Raw genomic sequence first — 24,437 nt, forward strand, 5'->3', positions numbered from 1 at the left:
TGCAGCATATCTACTATTTTTATATAAAGTTACACTTTTGACATGGCAGAGGCCTAGACAATGGCTACTGGTGTCATGCATATGAGGCAGTTCCTTCATAAGAGCTTCTCATGTTTTTTATGTTCTTGCCTCACTAGCCAGAACATGGCAATGTTTGGGCCTCGTTTTTTAACCACAGCCGTTTCATTTTATATTGATTATCTACGCCTCGAAATAAGGAATGTTTTTAATGCGGCTTAGTTTTTATATAGTTATACTAATGTCTTTTCTGTATTTTAATGTTTCTGTATTGTTTATTGTGTTTTGGAGTTGGGTGATTATGACTAGAGATGAACGGCCGTTTCAAATAGCACGCACCCATAAGAATGAATGGAAGTGGCCGGCATGCAGACTTTGCCGGCTGCGTCCATTCATTCCTATGGGTGCGTGCTATTCGAAACGGGAGTTTCGAATAGTACTCGCTCATCTCTAATTATGACCTAAATTTAAATTGTGATTAATCACGCATTTTACTTCAATTACAATTAATGGCGATTACTTTGCCTACGCTCCTTTAATGCACCACTTTTCAGGTATGAGTATGTGAACGGTTTGTCCATTTGCTTTGTTCAGAACGAATATGTCTGAACCAGAACCGCTACTACACTCTGCGGTCTTTTCCAAACCAGGAGTATAACTAACGTAGACCCATTGGAGGTGAACAAACATAAAAAAAAAAACACTGTTAGGGCAGGTGCACACCTGCACCTGGTCTCCGCTTTGCAGGTTTCCGTCTTCTGCCTGAGAAACTGGACAGGAGACGGAAACCGGCAGTCAGTTTCAAACCGATTCATTTGAATGAGTTTTCAAAGTGTCCGCTGGTGAGCGTCTTCAGCTTCTCCGCAGCAAAACAGTTTTTTTTTTTTTTTTTTAACCAGACACAATGTCAGACATGCGGGACTTTGTGTCCGGTTAAAAAAAACTGTTTTGCTGCGTAGACCAGAAGACACTCATGGGCGGACACTGCTTAGTTTCTGTCTCCTGTCCAGTGTCTTGGGCAGAAGGCAGAAACCCACAAAGCAGAGACCGGGTGCAGGTGTGAATCCACCCTTATTCACCTCCCCTGCGCTTCAGCATTGCTCCTGGTCTTCTTCAGGCCTGCTGAATGAGGTAAAAGTATGTGTCCTCATGACGCAAAGACGCAAACGTGACTGATATTGTCATGCTTATATATTTGCATCACAACACATGTGACCATTGAGGTCCAATTACAGGCCTCAGAGGTCCCTGACATCTTTAGCAAGCCTGAAGAGGACCTTGGGCAGTGCCTAGGGAAAGTGAGTAACACTATAGGCCATTTTTAAGTATACTTTGAGGTCTGAAGAGACCCTAGTGTATAATAGCAGTTGATCTTCAGACATGTTCGATCCAAACAAAACTTCAGGCATAGGGTCACAAATAATGTAATAACTGAAACAAAATAACTGATGTGCACACTATTACATCGGTTAATCGGGTTGGCATTTGGTTTCGGTTATTTTCCTAATTAATTGCCCGTCCCTGATTTGTATAATGTTTGTTTGCAGCAATGATGACATTTTAATTTTCATTTGTTGGGATTAGTAAATTTGTATCTTGCCTTATTAGTCATTGCAATTCGTGTAAAATTCAGAAAAAAAATTGATTTGATCAATTTCTATCCTATTATGTAGGGCATGGGCAACTAATTGTATTAATTTGATTAATTCACCACTTGAGAGCCGAATGATTCTGGGTTGTTTTTTTTTGTTTTTTTTTTCAAAAATATTATAAAATCTTTAGTTTCTGCTTTTGGTGAACATCTCCACACACTATTGTTCCTACCCTAGAAGAAAGTACAGCTCGTTTCTTTTTTCCATGAGCAGGAACATACTGCTCATGGAAAAAAAGAAGCTAGCAGTCTACATAGACTTCTATTATGAGGGTGCGGATTCTGAGGTGGATTCGGCATCAGAAACCACCCCCTCTTGCCTTGTGTGAATGAGCCCTTATATGCATCCCTGACATAGCATATTCATAGTTCAGCCCCATTCCAGTTAATGTGCTGAGGAGCAATACCCAGCATAGCTGATGTGCAGAAAAAAAAAAATGTCATTGTGCTTGGTAAGTGGTGAAGAGGCTACAGCGCTTACCTGAAAGTTGCAGCCTCTTCTATCAGCTGATCTTAGGGGGTCCCTGGTGTCTGACCCACAATGATCTTCAGTTGAGTCACTTATTAAAGATGACCTTTCACCACCTTTACCAATTCCATGTCTTTGCATCCGTTAGGTCAAGGGTAGGCAACCTTCGGCACTCCAGCTGTTGTAAAACTACAGCTCCCAGCATGCATACTTGCTCTGCTGTTCTTGGAACTCCCATGGAAGTGAATGGAACATGTTGGGAGTTGTAGTTTCACAGCAGCTGGAGTGCCGAAGATTGCTGACCCCTGCATTAGGTGCTTCTCCCTTCATTCTGATGCAGCTGGAATTTTTTCTAGTCTCAAACTGTCTGCTCCAGACCAGGACTGCCCAGCTCACAGTAAAAATTAACAAGTTGAGTACTGAAACTAACAGTACCTATTGCCCAGGAACGGTGTTGGCTACAGAAAATACCAACTGCACCAGAATCGGTGGAGCAGTACCTATTAAGGATTGCAATGAATTGGAACTAGTGGGGGTGGTAAAAGGTCCATTTTAAGGCACAGGCCACGTTGCAGAAACACAACTTTTTTTTTTTTTTTTTGCAGATTTTGCTGCAGTTTTTTGAGCCAAAACCAAGAAAGGCAACAAAATGAATGAGAAATATATAGGACGTTCTTCTACTTCTACTTTTTGCTCAATCCACTCCTGACTCTTGTCTCCAAAAACTGCAGCACAATCTACAACAACAAAAAAAGTTGGTTTTCTGCAAAGTGGGGCTTTAGCCTAAGTCTGGAAAACCCCAATAATTGATGGGAACTCCTCTGATCAGTAAAATGGTCATCCAAAGACCCCTTGAGAGGAACACTGGTCACATATGTTCACTGCTGTTCCATTTAATAGCTAGCATAGGTCATAGATCCTTTTAGGATAGGTCATAAATATCCTTTGTGGGTCAACCCCTTTAAATCTGCAGTACACACTTCGGTTCTGATGCCGTATGACAGAAATAAGAAAAATCAGTTTTGTTATCTTGGAAGAGTCCTAGGATTATTATAGAAATAAAAAGGTTGTGTAGCTATTCCTGTTAGTTTTCTCATACGTTTCGCTCTATACATTCAGGTTCTGTATCTTCTGGTCATAAAGATTCCCTACATATAGGTAACACACAATAAGAACTAATAGGAAACTGAAGATAGTCGCAGTTCAGTGCATCACTATGAAATGTATATTGAGAATAGTATAACCCCATTGCATTTTTCTTGTAAGGTGACATCTGCAAGATGTTTCGATCTTTACATTCTGTCTTTCTTTCCCCCCCCATTTTCAGACTCTTAAAAGTGTGTGGCTCTGAGCTAGTGCGTCTGGATCTGGCCTGTGGCCATTTCTTAAATGAAGCGTGTCTGGAAGTCATAGCGGAGATGTGTCCAAACCTGCAGGAATTAAATCTCTCCTCTTGTGATAAGCTGCCACCTCAGGCTTTCAGCCATATTTCTAAACTCTGTGCATTGAAACGCCTTGTTCTCTATCGCACAAAAATTGAGGTGAGGACATCCTGATGTTTGGTTTCATTTGTAAATTTCTATATGACATGAATTGATTATGAATAAGATTTATGAAAATGATGCCTAGAAGGATTTATGTTGTGTGTGTTAATATTGAAGAACGGGTATTATATTGGTTGCAGTGCTTATAGGGTAGACTGTAAACCCCAAATGAATCTCCACCTTTGAGGTCTTCCATTCTGACAGGTTGGAGCATTGTATTTCATCGTATTACAGATCTTCAAATTCATAACATTTTACTTTGATGTAAAATGTGCCAAAATGTGATACATTATAGCTTGTCTATCTTGAGATCAAATTTTTACGACTGTTTAAGAAGTGGGCGTTGCGCCATTGGAAAGGAGTGTGATGTGACATGAAAAGGGCCATGATTTAAGTGTGACACATTATATCAATTTTAGCATAAAATTGTGGCCCAATTGAAGATGATCAGTCATCCAAGTAGAAAATGCTAAATGTATATGGCCCCTAGAAAATTATATGTAAACTAGCTCTGAGTCTCCATGTGAAAACATAAGGTTACCACCCACTTGACGAATCATAGCTATCTTACATATCATCTCACAGGGGCCATATCTTTTAAATGGGTGTACGGATTTTAAAAAGAAAGACACAAAATTGTTCAAGAGCACAGCGAGAATCGAATGGTGTATTTTATTTAGTATTTTCTACTTGGTGACAAATCCTCTTTAAAGGAGGTTTGTCGCCAGCATCACAGTTAGGTTGGTAAGACTCACCTGAATGTAATACCTTTTTACCTATGAAAATTTGTGTCTTTGTTGCTGATATAATATTCATGATATTAATTTATTTTACAATATGAAAATGAGCAATTTAGAATACTGATGATGGTCCTTTTCCTCCAAACTACTATGTCCCACACTGATCTGATATGTTGGTGCGAATGCAAGGGGCAAGCAAGATTTCAGTATGGTTACCCGGCATTGTCCCTTAAAGAAGAAGGACATAGTAAAGCAGTGCAGGGAGTAGTAATTTAGAGCAACGAAGATGCTCTTTGTGCTCTAAATTGTGCGTTTGGATATTGTGAAATAAATAATTATTACTACAAAAAAGTGCCCATTTTCATGGTGAAAAAGGCATTACATTTAGGTATGCCCTACCTGTATAACTTTATTGCTGGTTTAATGTGCTTCACCTTGGTGATAGACTTCCTTTTAAGGCTAAGGGTAGGTTCACATGGGGTTTTTCTGATCGGAACCTGAGGCAGAGGCCACCTCAGGTTCCAATCCAAAAGCTGGGTAGCCGCGTCTGAAAGCTGGTGCACTGCATCGGCAGCCAGCCATGTACTCTGCTCCAGATTAGGCCCAATGAATGGGCCTAGTCCGGAGGAGGGTGTGTCTTCAGGCCGAATCGTGACGTGAAACAGCCTGAAGAATGAGCATCTCGCTTCTGAGCGGCTCCCATTGATTTTAATGGGAGCTGTCTTTTTGGTCAGGATTTTGAGGCGAATCCAGCCTCAAAATCCTGACCAAAAAACTCTGTGTGAACTTACCCGTAGGCTCCAAGTAGCAAAAATAAAAAATGCTGTGGAAAAAAAAAACTCCACGGAAACACATCATGTTTTTCTCTGCAGACTTTCTGTCCTACATTATACCTATATGGAAAACACCAGCATTTCTGTAAGTAATATAAACATACTGTGATTTTCTTAGATGCCGGTATGTTTGTAAACACAGCTTTTTTGCTGCAAAATTTTTTCTACAATGTGTGGATGGGATTAGCCAGTATCCCATTCACTTTGCAGGTACTGTAAAATAGAGCGATTTTGCCAAAACACTGCATTTTGCAACATGGGGCTTGAGCCTAAAAGGGGTTTGCAACTAATAACCAGTGTAATTAGACTTTGGTGCAAGGAGTCCCTGTGGTCATAACTGGGGATTTCCCAGCAGTCGAACACCCAAGATCTACAACTTTTATGTGGATATGGATTTATGCTGTATTGGCAGGGAAACCACTTTTAGATTAAAACGTCATGTTGTGGACATGCAGATTTTTTTGTTGTTGGAGATTTTAATGCAGTTTTTTGAGTCAAAGCCTGGATTGGATTTAGTAGGAGAGAGAAGGAGAAGTACTTCCTATATAATTCCCGTTCCTTTTGTAGCCATTCTTAAAAAAAATAAATAAAAGCAAAATCTGCAAAAAAAAAAAGGTGCATTCCCACGGGACGATCCACAACTATAAAGCGCGGCAGGAAAAAAACGTGGCAGGAACGCATCGTGGTTCTTCCCGCAGCACTTTAAACAGAAAGTTCGCAGAGTTTTCCTCCATGGACTTTCTGTTACAATTCTATCTACGGGGAAGCTGCCAGTGTTTCCATAGATATAATTGACATGCTATCATTTCCAAAACAGCAGCGGTTATGGAAATCACAGCGTATCCAAGCTGTGTTTATTACCGCAAAGTGGGCATGGGATTCACAAGAATGCTATCCACTTTACAGTTACTGTAAAACGCTGCAAATTTTCCCATGGTGTTTTCGACCTTAAGGTTTAACAACCTTTACTCTATGACATACCTACTAAGAGAACTGATAAGGACCACCCACTGGACCCCTAAGCTTAAAATAAGCAGGATCTTGCTGTGTAAGGTTTTGAAAATGATAAGGAAGACTTGATGTTAGTCGAATCTTTTTTACAACGTTAAAGTCTATATTGTAAAATCATTATTTTTTTCCATTTGTTTTGTACATTCCTATATAGCACATCTGTATTACTCCACGCTCTGAGCATTGTTGCCTTCTGGTGGATTCTTGGTAGTAGCCTTGTCAGCTAAATGAATCTGCAACACAGGGGTCAGGAATTCAATGCTGATTCTCTTCAGCTCTATTGGCATTTCTATCAGCCTGGATGGAGATGTCAGAGACTCTATTGCCCACCTTTATAGGATGCTCTTAGGTTTCTGTGTTTATGACCCGGCTTCCCTATATCTTTGAACAGAACTGTTCTTTCAATCAGACATCCTTTGGGAGAATGCCTGCCAAAGTTAAAGAATAGATCTCTCTAGGGGATAAGAAATCACATCCAAAGTGACAGACATTTAGCCTTGTAATGATTTTTAGACTATAAACTAATCAATGTTTGGGATACCTAGGGACTCATTAAATGGCATTTGTAATGTTTGGGTAGGAAGCCTAAAGCTGCATTTTAAGCAGGACAGGTGATGACCCAATTGACCCCTTTTTTCTTTTTTTTTCCCTTCCTCTCAAACCTGCATTTGACATAATTCCAATTGCAGCAAACTGCTCTACTTAGTATTCTGAACTTCTGTCCAGACCTACATCACCTTAACCTTGGCAGCTGTGTCCTGGTAAGTACCCAGAAAGCCCTAGTTCTTATTATCCTTTTGATCTATTTGTCTGTCTGTCTACGTATCCATCTATCTTGGCATAACTACTAAACAGAAGGTGGGGGCAGAAAAACTTCCTATATATTTCCCATTCCTTTTTTAGCCATTCTTGGCTTTGCTTCAAAAAACGCAACAAAATTTGCAACAAAAAAGCTGCGTTTCTGCAACGTGGGGCCTCAGCCTAAGATTAAGGCCCCACGTAGCGAGCTGCAGCCAAAAAAACACTGCAGAAAAGACATGCTGCCATTTTAAGCTGCAGTTTTTTTTCTGCAATATGTGGATGGAATTAGTCAAAATTCCATTCACTTTAGAGTGTTTTTTGCCACATCATGTTTAAAATGTAGGGCCCCAGCCTTAGGGAGATGTCTGTTTAGAAAAAGGTTTTTTATTCGGAAAAGGAGCCATTGTCCACTGCACTTTAACTGCATTCAAGTGAATGAGACTAAGGCCTCATTCACATCTGCGTGGGTAATCCGTTTGGGGGAGACATGGAGCCTATAATTGTATAATCCGTGTGCTTTCCACACGGTCTCCATAGGCTATAAAGGGGTCTGTGTGTTTTCCGCACAGTCTCCGCACGAGTCATGCAGACAGGAAAGTAGATTGTGAACTACTTTTCTGTCCGCATGTTCCATGCAAAAAGCACACGGACCCCATTATAGTCTACGGGGTCCGTGTACTTTCACTGTACACCGCTTGCCAATGCGTTCGGTAGTCCGTTCAAGGGGGTCCCTATGCAGACTCCCCCAAATGGATCACCAACGCAGATGTGAACCAGGCCTGAGCTGCAGAAAAACCAGAATTTTCTTTTATACTACGGCATATTTCCCTTTTGTTAGTTTGATACAGATATCCTGTTATGTTGCTACATGAAAAGCTACATACTGACATCATATTTATTTTGACAGATTGAAGACTACGACCTAATAGCTGGAGTTATAGGTGCCAAGTGCAAAAAGTTACAATCTTTAGACTTGTGGAGATGTAAGAACATTACAGAAAAAGGTATCATGGATATTGCTTCTGGTTGTCCACTTCTTGAAGAACTTGACCTCGGTTGGTGTCCTACACTTCATAGCAGTACAGGATGTTTTACAAATCTTGCCCGTAAGCTTCCAGGTCTGCGAAAACTTTTCCTTACTGCTAATCGCTCCGTTTGTGATTCTGATATAGAAGAATTGGCAGCAAATTGCCAACTTCTTCAATACCTAGATATATTAGGTAAGTATTGTTTAAAAGCGTTTGCATTTTCTATGTCGTCAATGTTTGAAGCCTGTTCACATAGAAGCATTTGGAGGTATTTAGGGGAGTCTTCTGTCTTTAAAAAACACCTCCGTGGAATCAGTGTCAGTCTGTCCACTATCAATGTATTCCCCTTTCCTCTGGAACACTGCATTGAGACATCTCAAGAGGATTTCTAATACACAGCCTTTCATTGTCAGAAAAGAACATTAACTTTTTAGTGCAAAAAGAGTACTTGGTCTGTGTATAGTCAAGGAGCAATTCTGTGACAGGCCAAAAAAGGTGCACTGACAGAGGATAGAAATGATGGAGTGGGGCAACACGGTGGCTCAGTGGTTAGCACTGCAGCCTTGCAGCAATGGTGTCCTGTGTTCAAATACCGCCAGGAACAACATCTGCAAGGAGTTTGTATGTTCTCCCCGTGTTTGCGTGGATTTCCTCCCATTCTACAAAGACATGCTGGTAGAAAAAAAAAGTACATTGTGATCCCTATATGTGGCTCACAATCTACATAAAAAAAAAAAAGAAAAGAAATGATGGGAAGGTGTGAACAAGTCTTTATGGTGGTCTAAACCCAGCAGAAGGACAGGAAAATGTGAATGATGCTAAAATGTACAGATGGGAGTGACGACAGTCATGAGTGGGGAGGCAAGCTGAGCTTTTCACCAAAGCCTGTAAGCTTTAGTTATTCCCTGGATAGCACATTTCAGTTAATTTACAGCTACAGTTCTAATAACATATCCAAACTTCATGAAGAAATCTATTTTATTCATTTATTTTTTAGGTACCCGACTAGTGAGTCCGCCATCTTTACGAAAGTTGCTGGAATGCTGTAAGGATCTTGTCCTACTAGATGTTTCCTTTTGCTCACAGATTGACAGCCGCATAGTTCAGGAACTTGCCTCCAGATTTCCAAATGTGTCCATCAAAAAGAGTTTTACTCAGTAACCATACATGCTGCTCCGATAGCTTTTCTTTTTTATTACGGAAATATTCTTTTTTAACCTTAACTCTTCCAGCTATCATCATGTATTCTATACATGTGTTTGCTGAATTAAGTTAAAATATGAATGAAATGCAATGCTTGAAGAGACAATTTTGTTCTTTTAATTGAATTTTTTTTAGATAAATTATTCTATTTTTGCCTTGTTCTTAATTAATACACCTTTATATTGAAAATAACTGATTTCAAGCCTGCAGGGCAGATATATTGGTCTATAGAAATCTAAATATTTATTAGGTTTCAAGTTCATCTCTTGTATTTCTTACCGTAAAGGCAAGAGGTCCTACAAATATTCTTAAATGAAACAGTTTGTGATGTGATATATATTGGCAACTTTTTAAAATAAAATGTTTGGAAACCTTTCCAGAGGCCTACACACGCTTGTATTAAATGTCTTTATTACAAATTATGTGTTTTATGTTGTGCTAACAATAAAATTAGTTCCAAAAGATGGAAACCATTGGGTAAAAAGAAAGGCTGAGGCCCCACTCTGTGGAAAAGCATCTTTTTTTTTTTTTTTTTTTTTCTTTTTTGCAGATTTTGCTGTGCGTTTTTGAGCCAAAGCCAAGACTGGCTTCAACAGGATTTGCAATATATATGAAGCTCTTCTATTTCTCCCTTCTGCACAAGCTACTCCTAACTTTAGCTAGAATAAAACACACAGCAAAATCTGCAACAAAAAAAGCTTAGCCTAAAGGCTGGGTTCATATAGGTTTTTTGGACTGTATTTTGATGCGGGATCCGCCTCAGAATCTGGTCCAAATAATGCTTCTCTCAGCTAGCGTGACTGTCGCGGCATTCGGCTCCAAACGAATGGGCCTAGTCGGGAGGGAGTGTCGCGCCACAGACGTCGCCGTGGAATCCGCAGCAAGAAAGGACAGCTCACTTTGAAGCCAATGAACGACTCCTATTGAAGTCAATGGGAGGAGTTTTTTTAGCCACATTTTGAGGCGGATTCCACGTCAAAATCTGCCCCCAAACCCATGTGAACCCAGCCTAAAGGTGCCTGTGACTGCTACTAATATGTTCTTAATGGAAAAAAAATATTTTTCTTTGTGTATGCAAATTAGATCCTTTAAGTCAAGGTGGTTGAGAGCTAGCGGAAGAAGTGGGCCCTAGTTTAGCTGTTGCGGCGACATTAACCACAGCAGAGGGGCCAGGCTGGGTCATAGAGAGTGTGACTTTTTCCATTAGCTCTCCACCTACTTGACTTGAGGAACCTAAATAGCTTTCCTAATAAAAGTATTTTTTTCTGTGAATGCTGACATATACAGCAGGGGCAATACTTGAGTCACTATGAGGTACTAATGGTTTTGAGGGGTGAAAAGGAGCTAACAGGTTCCCTTATAATTGTTTTTGCGCCACCAACAAATCCTGGATTTGGCCTTTTGCTCTGTGTAGGTGTCAGACAGAATAGCATGGATGCAAAATAATTGTGATAATCGATCTCCGTAAGTTCACATAGGTTAATTGAGCTGACTGATTTTATGATTAATTGCCCAGGCCTACTAATTGCACTTCTGTTTTCTAGAATATCAACATAAAGTAAAGCATATACTCCCAGTTTCAGTCTGGTTCTCAATTTACCTCAGTGGCAAAAGGCAATGCCCTCCCTTGTAGTGACTATTCAGTTAGTGTGTGTAAAATCAGATTTTGATCAATGATAATAGTCAGCTTTTTCTGCCAGGAAATGTGGATAATTCTTTCTCCAGGTTCTGTTGTGCCTTAATAGGTGTTAACATACATGAGGCCCTCTTGCGTCCATTTTTCGATCCATTTAATACACCATTTTCCTATTAATATTGGAATTCACAGGTTCTGCACACACACAACACAACTAACAATCTGCCATATTCATGTAGCTGTGCCATCCATTGGTGATTGCAATACATTTATGACCAAGAATTTTATAAGGTTCTTTTTGTACCTAGACACACTAGGGGAGGATTGTCAGACCTATGCAGGTGAAAAGTTAAATTGACCCATGAGGGCACTAATTTCTGAAAAATATCTGAATAAATACTGCGATTGGGCAACTCTCTTCTGTATGGCCTGAAAAATAATCCATCCTCCACAGTGATTGAGTTTATATATAAACAGCTACAGATATGTTAATTTTGTTTTTTACGTAGGTAGATTTAAAAAAAAAAAAAAAATCACAAGGGAAATGTATTTACTATAACGTAATCCATGGCCAGGACCCCTCACCAACTGGAAGTGCCCGGAGGAACAACTACCACCACCATCAGGTACCATGAAGGCCTCCTCATCAGTGAAAGGTAGGCTGGAGGATTTCGGTTGAGTGTAATTGGCCTACCCTGTGAAATCATCACTGTTACTACTACTCCCATCCTCCGCTTCCATCCATTGGGTTGCGTAGGTGTACACAACAGTCTCTGAGATGTCATGGTGGTAATAGATTCTAATCTGTGGTTTGCATACAGTGCAGGGGCATAATGAGGGTGCAAGCCCAGGAGCTTGCCCTAAGCGCACTCTGGTAGAAATGGGAAGAGCTCACAGTATTTAGGCATCTGGAAGTCCTTTCCCCCTTCCTCATATTACTATGCATTAAGTACTTTTTCAGCTGTTTTAAGTATGTACAGTACAGACCAAAAGTTTGGACACACCTTCTCATTGAAAGTTTTCTGTGTTTTCATGACTATGAAAATCGTAGATTCACACTGAAGGCATCAAAACTATGAATTAACACATGTGGAATTATATACTTAACAAAAAAGTGTGAAACAACTGAAAATATGTCCTATATTCTAGGTTCTTCAAAGTAGCCACCTTTTGCTTTGATTACTGCTTTGCACACTCTTGGCATTCTCTTGATGAGATTCAAGAGGTAGTCACTAGAGAGGAGCGAACAGTAAAATATTCGATATTCGTTTTAAATAGCCACTTAATATTCGACTATTCGAACGAATATCGAACCCCATTATAGTCTATGGGGAAAAAATGCTTTGTTTCAGGGGATCCCACCATTCGACTCAGGAGAGTCACCAAGTCCACTATGACACCCCAGGAAATAATGCCAACACCTCTGCAATGCAACTGGGACAGCAGGGGAAGCATGCCTGGGGGCATCTAACATTCCAAAGTCACTGTATTATGTCGGGATCCCTGTCAGCTTGCGATATGCGCGAGCTGACTTTTTCCCATCGGAATGCATTGACCAGCATTGGCCGAATGCCATACAGAGTGCGGCATTCGGCCAATCAACGCCGGTTCTGCCGGAGGCTCGTCTGCGAGGAGGCGTAGTCTAAGACTGGACCAGAATGGAGACTGCTGTGGACCGCTCTTAGACTCCGCCTCCACTGGAAGAACCAGCGTTGATTGGCCGAATGCTATAGCATTTGGCCAATCAACGCTGGTCAATGCATTCCTATGCCGAGATGTAGCAGTGCTGGCACTGCTACACTAGAGATTTAGCAGAGCTGAGTGTGCGCTGAACCCTGCTGCACACTCATCTCTGCTACATCGGACACTGCTACATCGGCCAGCACTGCTACATTGGGCCGTGCGCTCAGCTGGGCTATTCCAGAGATGCAGCCGAGCAGAGCGCACACCCAGCACTGCCTGTAGATCTGTCCCTGCCTCACAGTCACAGTTCACATTCTCAAATTAATCAAATGTTAAACTCACCATTCATCTAAACTGAAGGTCACCTGATTTCGGCCGCAAATTCCTTTTTCTGATTTTTTTTTCGATGTCTCCATTGTCGTAGTTCCTGTCTCACCTCCCCTGCACAGTTATTGGTGCAAAAATCGCACCGGAGAAGGTGGGAGGGGATACAAATTTTTACTGCGTTTGCCTCGTGGTATTCGATTGGAATCGAATACCTCGAATGGCCCGATATTCGTTCGAATATGTATTTGATCGAACGGTGTTCGCTCATCTCTAGTAGTCACCTGAAATGGTCTTCCAACAGTCTTGAAGGAGTTCCCAGAGATGCTTAGCACTTGTTGGCCCTTTTGCCTTTACTCTGCTGTCCAGCTCACCCCAAACCATCTTGATTGGGTTCAGGTCTGGTGACTGAGGAGGCCAGGTCAACTGGCGTAGCACCTCATCACTCTCCTTCTTGGTGAAATAGCCCTTACACAGCCTTGAGGTGTGTTTGGGGTCATTGTCCTGTTGAAAAATAAATGATGGTCCAACTAAACACAAACCGGATGGAATAGCATGCCGCTGCAAGATGCTGTGGTAGCCATGCTAATTCAGTATGCCTTCAATTTTGAATGAATCCCCAACAGTGTCACCAGCAAAGCACCCCCACACCATCACACCTGCTCCTCCATGCTTCACGGTGGGAACCAGGCATGTAGAGTCCATCCGTTCACCTTTTCTGCGTTGCACAAAGACATCGTGGTTGGAACCAAAGATCTCAATTTGGACTCATCAGACCAAAGCACAGATTTCCACTGGTCTAATATCCATTCCTTGTGTTTTTTAGCCCAAACAAGTCTCTTCTGCTTGTTGCTTGTCCTTAGCAGTGGTTTTCTAGCAGCTATTTTACCATGAAGGCCTGCTGCACAAAGTCTCCTCTTAACAGTTGTTGTAGAGATGTGTCTGCTGCTAGAACTCTGTGTGGCATTGACCTGGTCTCTAATCTGAGCTGCTGTTAACCTGCGATTTCTAAGGCTGGTGACTCGTATGAACTTATCCTCCGCAGCAGAGGTGACTCTTGGTCTTCCTTTCCTGGGGCGGTCCTCATGTGAGCCAGTTTCTTTGTAGCGCTTGAGGGTTTTTGCAACTACACTTGGGGACACTTTCATAGTTTTTCCAATTTTTCAGACTGACTGACTTTCATTTCTTAAAGTAATGATGGCCACTCATTTTTCATTACTTAGCTGCTTTTTTGTTGCCATAATACAAATTCTAACAGTCTATTCAGTAGGACTATCAGCTGTGTATCCACCTGACTTCTGCACAACACAACTGATGGTCCCAACCCCATTTATAAGGCAAGAAATCCCTCTTATTAAACCTGACAGGGCACACCTGTGAAGTGAAGACCATTTCCAGTGACTACCTCTTGAAGCTCATCAAGAGAATGCCAAGAGTGTGCAAAGCAGGAATCAAAGCAAAAGGTGGCTACTATGAAGAACCTAGAATATAAGACATGTTTTCAGTTGTTTCACACTTTTCTGTTAAGTATATAATTTCACATGTGTTAATTCATAGTTCTGATGCCTTCAATGTGAATCTGCAATTTTCACAGTCATGAAAATACAGAAAACTCTTTGAATGAGAAGGTGTGTCCAAACTTTTGGTCTGTACTGTGTGCCTGCAGAGAGGCATTACAACTACAGGAGGTTTTGTAATATCCCATTCTAAATCTATTAAGATGGAGTTAACCTGCCTTTTGCAGATAAAACAGATTCTACTCTTTTGGGAAGGCTTTAAACAAGATTTTGGAGTAAACACATATAAGAAGTCAGACACCAATATTGGAATATAGGGCACAATTTCAGTTAGATAAAATGTGTCTGATGGGTTTGAACTCTAACTCTCCCATATATGCCTTTATGGATCTTGCTTTGAGCACTGGGCACAGTCATGCTAAAACAGAATAAGTCATTTACTAAACTGCTCCCACAAAGTTAGAAGCATACAATTTTCCAAAATGACTTGGTGTTCGGAAGAATTAAGATTTCCCTTAATTGGGAATAAGGAACTTAGACCGATCCCAGAAGAACAACCTCATAGCATTACCCCAGACTTTACAGTTGCCACATGGTAATGTTCTCCTTGCATTTTGGCAAACCCATACTCCATACTCCACTTCATCACTACATATTTCTAATGCTCCAGTGTTGAATGACAGTATGTTTGTTTGTCCAACCAGTCTTTCCCACTGCATCTGTCGTTGGGCTTGGAGCAATATTTCTCTACACCCAATGTGATATCTGTGGGTAAGAGAGGTCTTTTATGTTACATTGTAATTGGAGAGAGTACAAAGCACCACACTCCTTTTCCTGTATGAAATAAGCCTAGCTACATTGGATGGGATTTGACTAGAAACCTTATGTACCGGATTACCAAATATGTAGCTTCACTTGGAATAAAAGACGTATTAATGTCCTATGTCAGGTTTAGTCTTGGTTGTATTGGTTATTAATGGGGACTGAAAAGTAAATAACTCATGACATAATTATTAGTTATTGGGCTAGGGATAACTATAGATTTATTTGTAAGCACTGCTAATGATTTGCAGACAATGAGTGAATGAATTGCTCAAAATATTGATTTTATGTAATGAGTGTATTATGCATAAGGGTTTTATGCAGTGTGACCGTGGTGTATTACTGTGTGAAGTAGACATGTTATTTTGAGCTAATGGCATGTCTCTTCCCAGTCCAATAGGAGGAGGAAAAAAAGCTAAGAGACTGCAGATTACATCTCTCTTAGGCTACATTCACACGACAGTGAATACTGTGGCCGTGTGATGTCCGTTTTTTTTAACAGACTTAATACGGAAGTATTAATTTCACGGGGCTATTCACACAACCGTGATCTTGATGGCCCATTGTCAAGGACTGTCAAAATATAGGTCATGTCCTATTTTTGGCCGTTATCAAGAATCCCTCCATACGCTGAAATGTATGGTTGATCCATGAAAGGGGTGCAAGACTGATGCGAAAACTGGATGTCCATTTTGTACCTCTTTCATGTCAATTTAGCCATAGTCTCAACAGTCTGTTCCTATAGTCCATAGCGTTTTACTCCTATCATTGGCCAGATTTGGCAACAGTGCAACACTAACAGTTGCATCTAATCTATCTATCTATCTATCTCCAAAAATGCAGGTGGCACACCAAATATTGTGAAAAACTTGCTTGAAACAGGCTCTTGGAGCCAAAACGTCACAGCATGAGGCAATAAACCTCTTTCACTTTTTTTTTCACAATTTTTGGTGTGCCGCTTGTTTTTTTGGAGTTATATTGAGCGGGATAAATCCTTTTCCCATTGGTGAGCACCCTGTACTGGTGCGGCCATATATATTTTGTCTGTCGATCGATCGATCGATCTATCTATCTATCTCCTTTCTTTCTTTCTTTCTTTCTTTCTTTCTTTCTTTCTTTCTTTCTTTCTTTCTTTCTTTCTTTCTTTCTTTCTTTCGCCAATATTAATGTGTTTAACTTAAAACTGCTAATTTAACCCTTTTCTCTCCACCAGAATGCCTTAAATTATTTAACTAAACAAAAAAACCTATTAAGTGTGAATCTGCCGCCAAATGACATAGTATCACATTTCTATGAGACATAAATATCAATAAATGATTGTCTTTCTTAAATTTAATTCTGCACTTCTGGTTATTCTTTTATAATGGATTGGCAATAAAAATGTATGCCCAATTTATTTTTTCTTTAGCAACAAATAAGAACTTGTGGTTACGTTCTGTCAATAATACGCCAGCAGATCAATCTTTCATTTTCCAATCTCTGCGTATTCCCCTTCTACTTTTGAAATTACAAGATTGGTTTTGAAGCCGAGGTTAGAGCATTTAATTTCAGTACATCACACTAGCAAGTAATGACTTCATCTCTCCTGTATGTCTGTGGTATTATGGGATGATTACACAGCATATTTAAAACACCGCTTACCTACAAGAAAAAACAAGATCTTAATGTTGATGTTTTTCTTGGCCGGCTTCAGATTGTTAGTTTCTTTTATGCTAATTTGGTATTTTCCCAGCGTTATAAGTCATATATCACTGCTGAAAGTTTGTTCTAGCTACATTTAACTTTTCTAAAACCTTTTATAGACAATTTTGAATCTAAACATTTTTCAGATTAAATATTATATCTTGGTGGTACTTAAAAATTATATCATTTTAATGCACTGATAACATTCCTCTAAATTGAAATGATATTCAATTTTATCTTAAAAATCTTGGGATTTGGAAAAAAACACGAAAAGTAAAATTAAAGGGGTTGACTTTCAAATTTCTAAAATGTCAGTTAAGCTAATGGAAGGTATCATTCTCTTGGGACCATCCTTTCCCTATTAGCTGAAGCACAGACCAATGTGAAGAGAAGACAGTTGTACTGATTGACCATGGACGGACGGTGGCTTTGTTTTCCCTACAGGGCTGCTGCAGGGGAACATGCATAATCAGTATGGGATGGGATCTGCAAAAAAGCTAATGGGGGCACCCCTTTTGTCAAACCGGTCCGGGGACTAGAATCTGAAAAGGATTTTATAACGTAGGCAATTTCTGTCCCTAAGCAATCTTTATCAAGTCCGTCACAATCCTAAAATCCCATCTGTAACGCATGCAGTATAATATAATAGTATAGTAGCAACGAAAGTAAGAAAAATGGGAGTATACAAGTAATATTCCCATCTTCAAACTGCTATTTTGACACTGCTTAAAAAAAAAGTTTGTATTCAGTTCCAAGTTCTCTAATCTTTCCAAACAACTCTGAAAACAAAATGCTTTTAGTAAACTGCCAGGTTGGCAAGCCTGTACGTTCTGCTTGAGTTGGATGCCCATAATAAACATATGGTGCATCAAAAGTTGTGGAAAAAAGAAAATTACTTCCTAACAGTAAATTTAAGTAAACATCATTGATCAGAACCGGTCCACTTTTTGAGGTATGTTCTTGAATATTTTACATAGAGAGAAGTTTGTCTGAAGTGTAATATCATTGGAATTTGGATCTTGAAGATTGGACAAAGGCCAGTTGTATGCAGATCTTAGTAAGTCCTAGACTCATGCTGTCAAATGCAAAGGCAGGGAAACCAAAATGACTCTCAAATAGCTGAACAGAATATTTAAAAAATCGCTTCAAGGCCTATAGTTCCAGCTAAGGTTATTTTAGAGGGAATTTCTAATGAAAGAGTTTTTTTGGAAAGGTCTGATTCTTAGCACTCGTACTGATCAAGGAGCACATTCTTTTTTATAGATTACCAGGGACAGCAGTGTACATTTTGTAGTGTCTGTGTCTGCTACTGCAGCTAAGGCTAGGTTCACAACTGCATTCAGGGGTCCGCTTGGGGATCCCTCAGATGGAAACCTAACTGCATAAAAAAGTGGTTACTTTAGTAAACCCGTGGACCCCATAGGCTATAATGGGGTTCTTGTGGTTTCTACACAAAAAAAGGGGAGGGAAAAGTGCTGTCTGAATTTTTGCATTTTTCATGCAAAGAGGGGAATGGAATCCCCAAACGCAGATGTGAACCGAGCCTCAGTCTTACTCACTTGAAATAAGACTGAGCTGAGCTGAGCAAATCTGTATTACCAGGCATATCTACTACAGTGCTGTGTCTGGTAAGTGATTAAATGAATGCAGAACTGATGATGGAGAAGTGGAAAACTCCTTTAGGCAGAGGCCCCATGTACAAACCATAGCTAAAAAGAAACGCTGTGGAAAAGAACACAGAGAAAATACATCACATTTGTTTTTACTGCGTTTTTCTCTGTGATTTTTCTTCCATTATTAAATCTATAGGAAGCCTCCATTTCCACAGGTAAAATTAACATGGAGCTTTTCTACAGGTTTTTTTTTCTCAGAATGTGTGGATGGGATTAGCCAGGATCTCATTCGCTTTGCTGGTACTGTAAAGTGCAGCATGGGGTCTTAGTTTTAAACTGTTCTCCGCTGTAATGGATCCATTCAATTGACCTGGGAGTCATTACCCTTGTCTGCCATGTTATAGCCACAATTGATTGTTGGTACATAGCGACATACATATCTTTTAGTTGTCTGGAGCAGTTTACTTGACTGTAAGCAAGGTAAGTGAAATATTTTTATAATACGTGCAAAATTTGGTGTTATTTGAGAAGTGAACTGTATTGGCTGGGGCTTATCCACAATACTTTAATCCGCAATTATATTATACTACTGTATAATTACTCCAATGTATAAATATTCATCATTAAAAATATCTAATTATGCTACACACTTTGTATTCAGATCCTTGTGTCTCTTTAGTACATGACAGACAGTTATGTCTATGACTTTCTGTGATAAATATTATATTGGTAATTCTTTTTGACAGCTTTGACTATTGAAGAGATCTGTGTAAAGTTAAGCTTTAAAGATTGTTATACAATCAAAGTATAAATAATAATAAAATAATGGTGTTAGATATAAAATTCAGGTCACTTTGTTCAGTTAGCAAATGGAATCCTTTGGAAGCTAAAATGAGGCGCAGCTTTACAACATAAACTTACTAGTTTCCATGAAAATGATAAAAGAATTACAGGCATATCTACAAATACGATAAATATGTTAGAAAGTGGCATTAGTAGGGATCTATGAAATGGGAGCCAGAACATTACCAAACTATAAGGACCTACCAGATCTCCAAGCCAATGGTAAAAGTATAACCATGAAATGATACTCACAATCTATGTGTATTCCAGGTCCTAGATCCACAATAGATAGTGTTTTTGTAACTTTGGGGAACTATGTCATATGTTTTATTTTATAAAATTTGGATGCTTTTGTCTGTAATATTTAATAACCGTACTAGGTTGTGGATATTTATAATTTCAACTCAAAGGGTTTTGGGTTTTTTTTTTTGAGAAAGCAAATTGCCTAAATAGATTGGAATAATATAACAATGGAACCAGTGCTTACTTGTTAAAATCTACTTGGCCACAGCACAACCACTATCCACCAGTCTATGTTTACTAGGCTACAGCAATTACATTTCTATCTACTGTATTGACTAATGTAGCTCTGTATGATAATTATATTTATATATAATCATATGTCTTATTTTCTCAATGTAACATGGACTGTAAAAACTTTGAGCAGTGTTGTACCTGCCTACATCACATTTGTACAATCCATTCTTCTGTGTGTCTATTTTGAAGATAAGGAGTTTTATATTGCAACACAAGAGAGAGAAGAAACACTACCTTAGGAAATGTCAGGAAATTGTTCCCCTCTCCTGTTTGTGGACATCCAGTCTTCTTGTGTTGAGATCCTTCAGAGATGTCGATCTTGGATGAGAAGTCCAGGAGTAAACCAGGATCATGTGATGGGGATAGGAGTGTTTTTATATTGTCGTCTGAAACGCCAACATCTATGTGCAGCACTTCTTACTTTTTTAAAGGTGGGAATTCTCATGAATTTATCTTCCAGTGTACATCAGCCTAGAACTCACTTAAAATTAAAGGGGTTTTCCCCATCTCATTGTTTCAGCTTTGCCTGCAGTCTCTTCTTCTCACTTCCTGTATTTCTCCCCCCTCCCCTCCCAGCTTTCTGAATGAGATATCACAACACTTATACAGATCAGATAATATGCACATGCTTGTAGTGAATGGATTCAGTGTTATCTGTGTGTTTACTTTGAGTGTTTACATATTGTGTTTACATCAACCATAGAGACAACAGACAGGGTTTTATCAGAAAACTACAATTAGCTGAGCTGATTCTCCTGCTGGCACTGAGTACGTGACGTCACTTGTCTTATCTTCCAGGTCCGTAGTTATAGCAATGCTGTGTAAACAATGGAAGGAATAAGGTCACATAGCAGTCAAACAAAGCAGCATTTCAAAAGGAATATATTTAGGAAAAATCTTCAATTTACATAAACTACCACTATAGATAGGATCCTTGAGATGGGACAACCCCTTCAAGAGAGATTTGTCATAGTGAATATGCATTCATATTATTGGGACATATTTATCTCCCAAATACCTCTTATTTTGTGCTGCATGAAATAGTCCCTACAAGATGTGGCCAAGATTATTTGACATTTATGAATAAATGCATGACTTTTCCAAAAGTTGGTCACAATAGTCCATAATTTTGGTGGTAATACAAAAGAGCTGGTGTGCTAAATATTATTAAAAAATTTATAGTGTAGCATAATAAGATGCCTAGAAACTAAAATTTTAAAAATGGCTTCCAAAGTACTAGCTAATTGCTCAGGTTACCCTGGTATATAAAACTATACGCAGCTATGCATATTTATTTATTACTATAATTGTGAAATGTAGTATGTATCACAATAGTTCTTTTAGCTGTCATCTGCTTATAGCTATATATACAGTAATTATATTTTTATATTGGCGACAACATATTTCTTGAAAGTATACAATAATGTAAGTAGCAACTGCTCACAGTCAAGATCTGATACTCCAAAGGAAAAAAATCCTGTTTCCTAGGAAGTGAACTCCACTGAACACACAGCAAACTTTGTCCCTTTGCTTGCTGCCTGCTGTTTACATCCTACTTTGACTATTGCTATAACTTGTTGAACTCTGCATGCGTCCACAAAGATTATATCTGACAGCCTCTGTCTAATGGCTTGAAAATAAATGGAAACTGCAGTAACAACCGCCCTGAGACTCTTTGCTAATGAAGTCTCAATTAATAATTGAGTTAGGTTGAGCTTAATTTATGATTTCTAGAATGTGAGTCTATTTAATTTTATTTTATGAAGCATCAGGAGCATTTACTGCTGTCAATACTTACATCCCGCAGCAATGTTATAACTATCTATTTTGAGGACACTGATAAATTGCAATGGGCTGACTTTATAATGCAGCTACGGGAGTCTATAATACACAAGACACTAGATTCCTAGTTTGTTCACAGTACTTATTTTTCAGCTCATTTACAAGTGTAAAGATAGCAGATTCCTGAACGTAATTTCTTAGTTGTTTTGGAATGTCTTAAAGGGATTTTCCAAGATTTCAACCTCTCTCTATCCACAAGATAAGTGCTTAATAATTGGAGATGTTACCACTTATAAGCACAGCAGTCTTGTGTATCCAATGGAAAATCTATGAGACTGTGGAAGGCAACTGAAGACTGTTATCAGCAATCTCTGGCAGTTTCATAGAGTTTGAATGGAGTGATAGCATGCATGCTTAACTGTCACTGTATTGAAATGGGGGGACACAAGACCCCCTGCTCTAGTGATAGATCGCAGCCCCCCACTGATCAAGCATTTATCAGCTGTGGGCACCCCTTTAAATATCCTGTATGTATTTAAACATTTTAATGTGTAATTTCACATAAATAAAAATAAAAAAAAAACACATTTGCTTTCTTGTCACATTTGCTCTTATGCACATGCATACATATTTATCAAACATTTGAGAGACCTATGATCACATGAGAAGTACTGTGTCCTCTGGTGACAGCTTTTATTTTCATGAAAAATAATGTGACAGCCCTCCCCATGATACAATTGTGATGGATAGCAACCTCCACTTATTTCAAGAATAGTAAAATGATATTGGTAATTTCAGAATGTTAAAGGTGTGTACTGGAACTAAGAAAATGTGGCCAAAGGTAAGAAATGCTGGTGTGTTTGGACTATTTTTACCATTCCTATTTTCAGGCTCATGCAATACTTCCTGGTTGTGGGAGTGTCAGTGTTTTTCCAGGCAGCTCCTCTGAATGTCCACCCACTTCACCTCCTAGTAGTTTTTCCTTCATGCCCAGTACACCCACTGATGATGTGCAATACTCTCCCTGTGTTGCTACTTGCTATGTATATATATATATATATATATATATATATATATATATATATATATATATATATATACAGTCCTATGAAAAAGTTTGGGCACCCCTATTAATCTTAACCATTTTTAGTTCTAAATATTTTGGTGTTTGCAGCAGCCATTTCAGTTTGATATATCTAATAACTGATGGTCACAGTAATATTTCAGGATTGAAATGAGGTTTATTGTTCTAACAGAAAATGTGCAATATGCATTAAACCAAAATTTGACCAGTGCAAAAGTATGGGCACCTCAACAGAGAAGTGACATTAATATTTAGTAGATCCTCCTTTTGCAAAGATAATAGCCTCTAGTCGCTTCCTGTAGCTTTTAATCAGTTCCTGGATCCTGGATGAAGGTATTTTGGACCATTCCTCTTTACAAAACAATTCAGGTTCAGTTAAGTTTGATGGTCGCCGAGCATGGACAGCCCGCTTCAAATCATCCCACAGATGTTCAATGATATTCAGGTCTGGGGACTGGGATGACCATTCCAGAACATTCCAGAACAGGGCACCAGTGGCAAAGTTGCCAATCCTTGTGTTCTGTGGCAAATGCCAAGTGTCATGTACAGTGTAGGCTGTGAGCATCCTTCGGGCCCTCATACCATCCTCATGGAGTCGGTTTCCAACCGTTTGTGCAGACACATGCACATTTATGGCCTGCTGAAGGTCATTTTGCAGGGCTCTGGCAGTACTCCTCCTGTTCCTCCTTGCACAACAGCGTATGTAGCGGTCCTACTGCTCTGTTGTTGCCCTCCTATGACCCCCTCCACGTCTCCTGGTGTACTAGCCTGTCTCCTGGTAGCGCCTCAAGCCTCTGGACACTACGTTGACATAAACAGCGAACCTACTTGCTACAGCTCGCATTGATGTGCCATCCTGGATGAGCGGCACTACCTGAGCCACTTGTGTGGGTTGTAGAGTCCGACTAATGCTATTATGAGTATGAAAGCAGAACCAAAATTCAAAAGTGACCAAAACATCAGCTGGAAAGCATTGGTACTGAGATGTGGTCTGTGGTTCTCACCTGCAAAACCACTCCTTTATTGAGTGTGTCTCGATAATTGCCAATAATTTCCATCTGTTGTCTATTCCACTTGCACAACAGCATTTGAAATTGATTGTCAATCAGTGTTGCTTGGAGTTACATTGTATGTAAGTGTTCCCTTTATTTTTTTTTGAGCAGTGTATATATTGTGAGAAGGTGACAGGCAGAGTCCTGGAGTCCAGATATATTAGCCCAAGGTTTCTGACATATGTGTGGTCCAGAGCAGATCTGGATTAGGCCTCAGCCCAGGTGTAGATCCTTGGCTCATTACTGGGCCATAAAGGGCTGCAGCTCCTGCATTGCAATGCAGTTTCATGAGGTGAAAGGAGGTGTATGGTTCTGTCCTGTAACCCTTAGTCTGGTGAGACAATATTGCTCCTGTTTTGTTCATGTGGCTGGAAGTAAGCCACATGTATAGTTATATAAATGTATATGTATATATATGGTTATCTGTTCTGTTTAGTTAGTGGCTCAGATGAGCAGGTATTTATTTTGTTTTTGCTGAATTTAAGGATGTATTTTGTTTTAGTTTGTGCTTGAAGTCAGAGTTTATTTATTTTCCTGTTTTTCTAAATAAATCAATTTGCTGC

The 24,437-nt window shown here is 39.5% G+C and overlaps 1 protein-coding gene across 5 annotated transcripts in view; it reads left to right on the plus strand.

The window, feature by feature from the left end:
• Window positions 1-9,685, plus strand: part of FBXL4 (F-box and leucine rich repeat protein 4) — a 29,522-nt gene extending 19,837 nt beyond the window's left edge. For 4 of the 5 annotated variants that reach the window (XM_075268198.1, XM_075268197.1, XM_075268199.1 and 1 more), the window contains exons 5-8: window positions 3,466-3,679; window positions 6,956-7,027; window positions 7,975-8,287; window positions 9,093-9,685. In XM_075268198.1, the coding sequence (XP_075124299.1) occupies window positions 3,466-3,679; window positions 6,956-7,027; window positions 7,975-8,287; window positions 9,093-9,256 (763 nt within the window). In that variant the 3' untranslated portion in view covers window positions 9,257-9,685. The remainder of the gene's footprint in view (window positions 1-3,465; window positions 3,680-6,955; window positions 7,028-7,974; window positions 8,288-9,092) is intronic. The other variant, XM_075268201.1, reaches the window with a different exon arrangement.
• The last annotated feature ends 14,752 nt before the right edge of the window (window positions 9,686-24,437 follow it).

Source organism: Leptodactylus fuscus, chromosome 3 (assembly GCF_031893055.1).
Source record: "Leptodactylus fuscus isolate aLepFus1 chromosome 3, aLepFus1.hap2, whole genome shotgun sequence".
Classification (NCBI taxonomy): Eukaryota; Metazoa; Chordata; class Amphibia; order Anura; family Leptodactylidae; genus Leptodactylus; species Leptodactylus fuscus.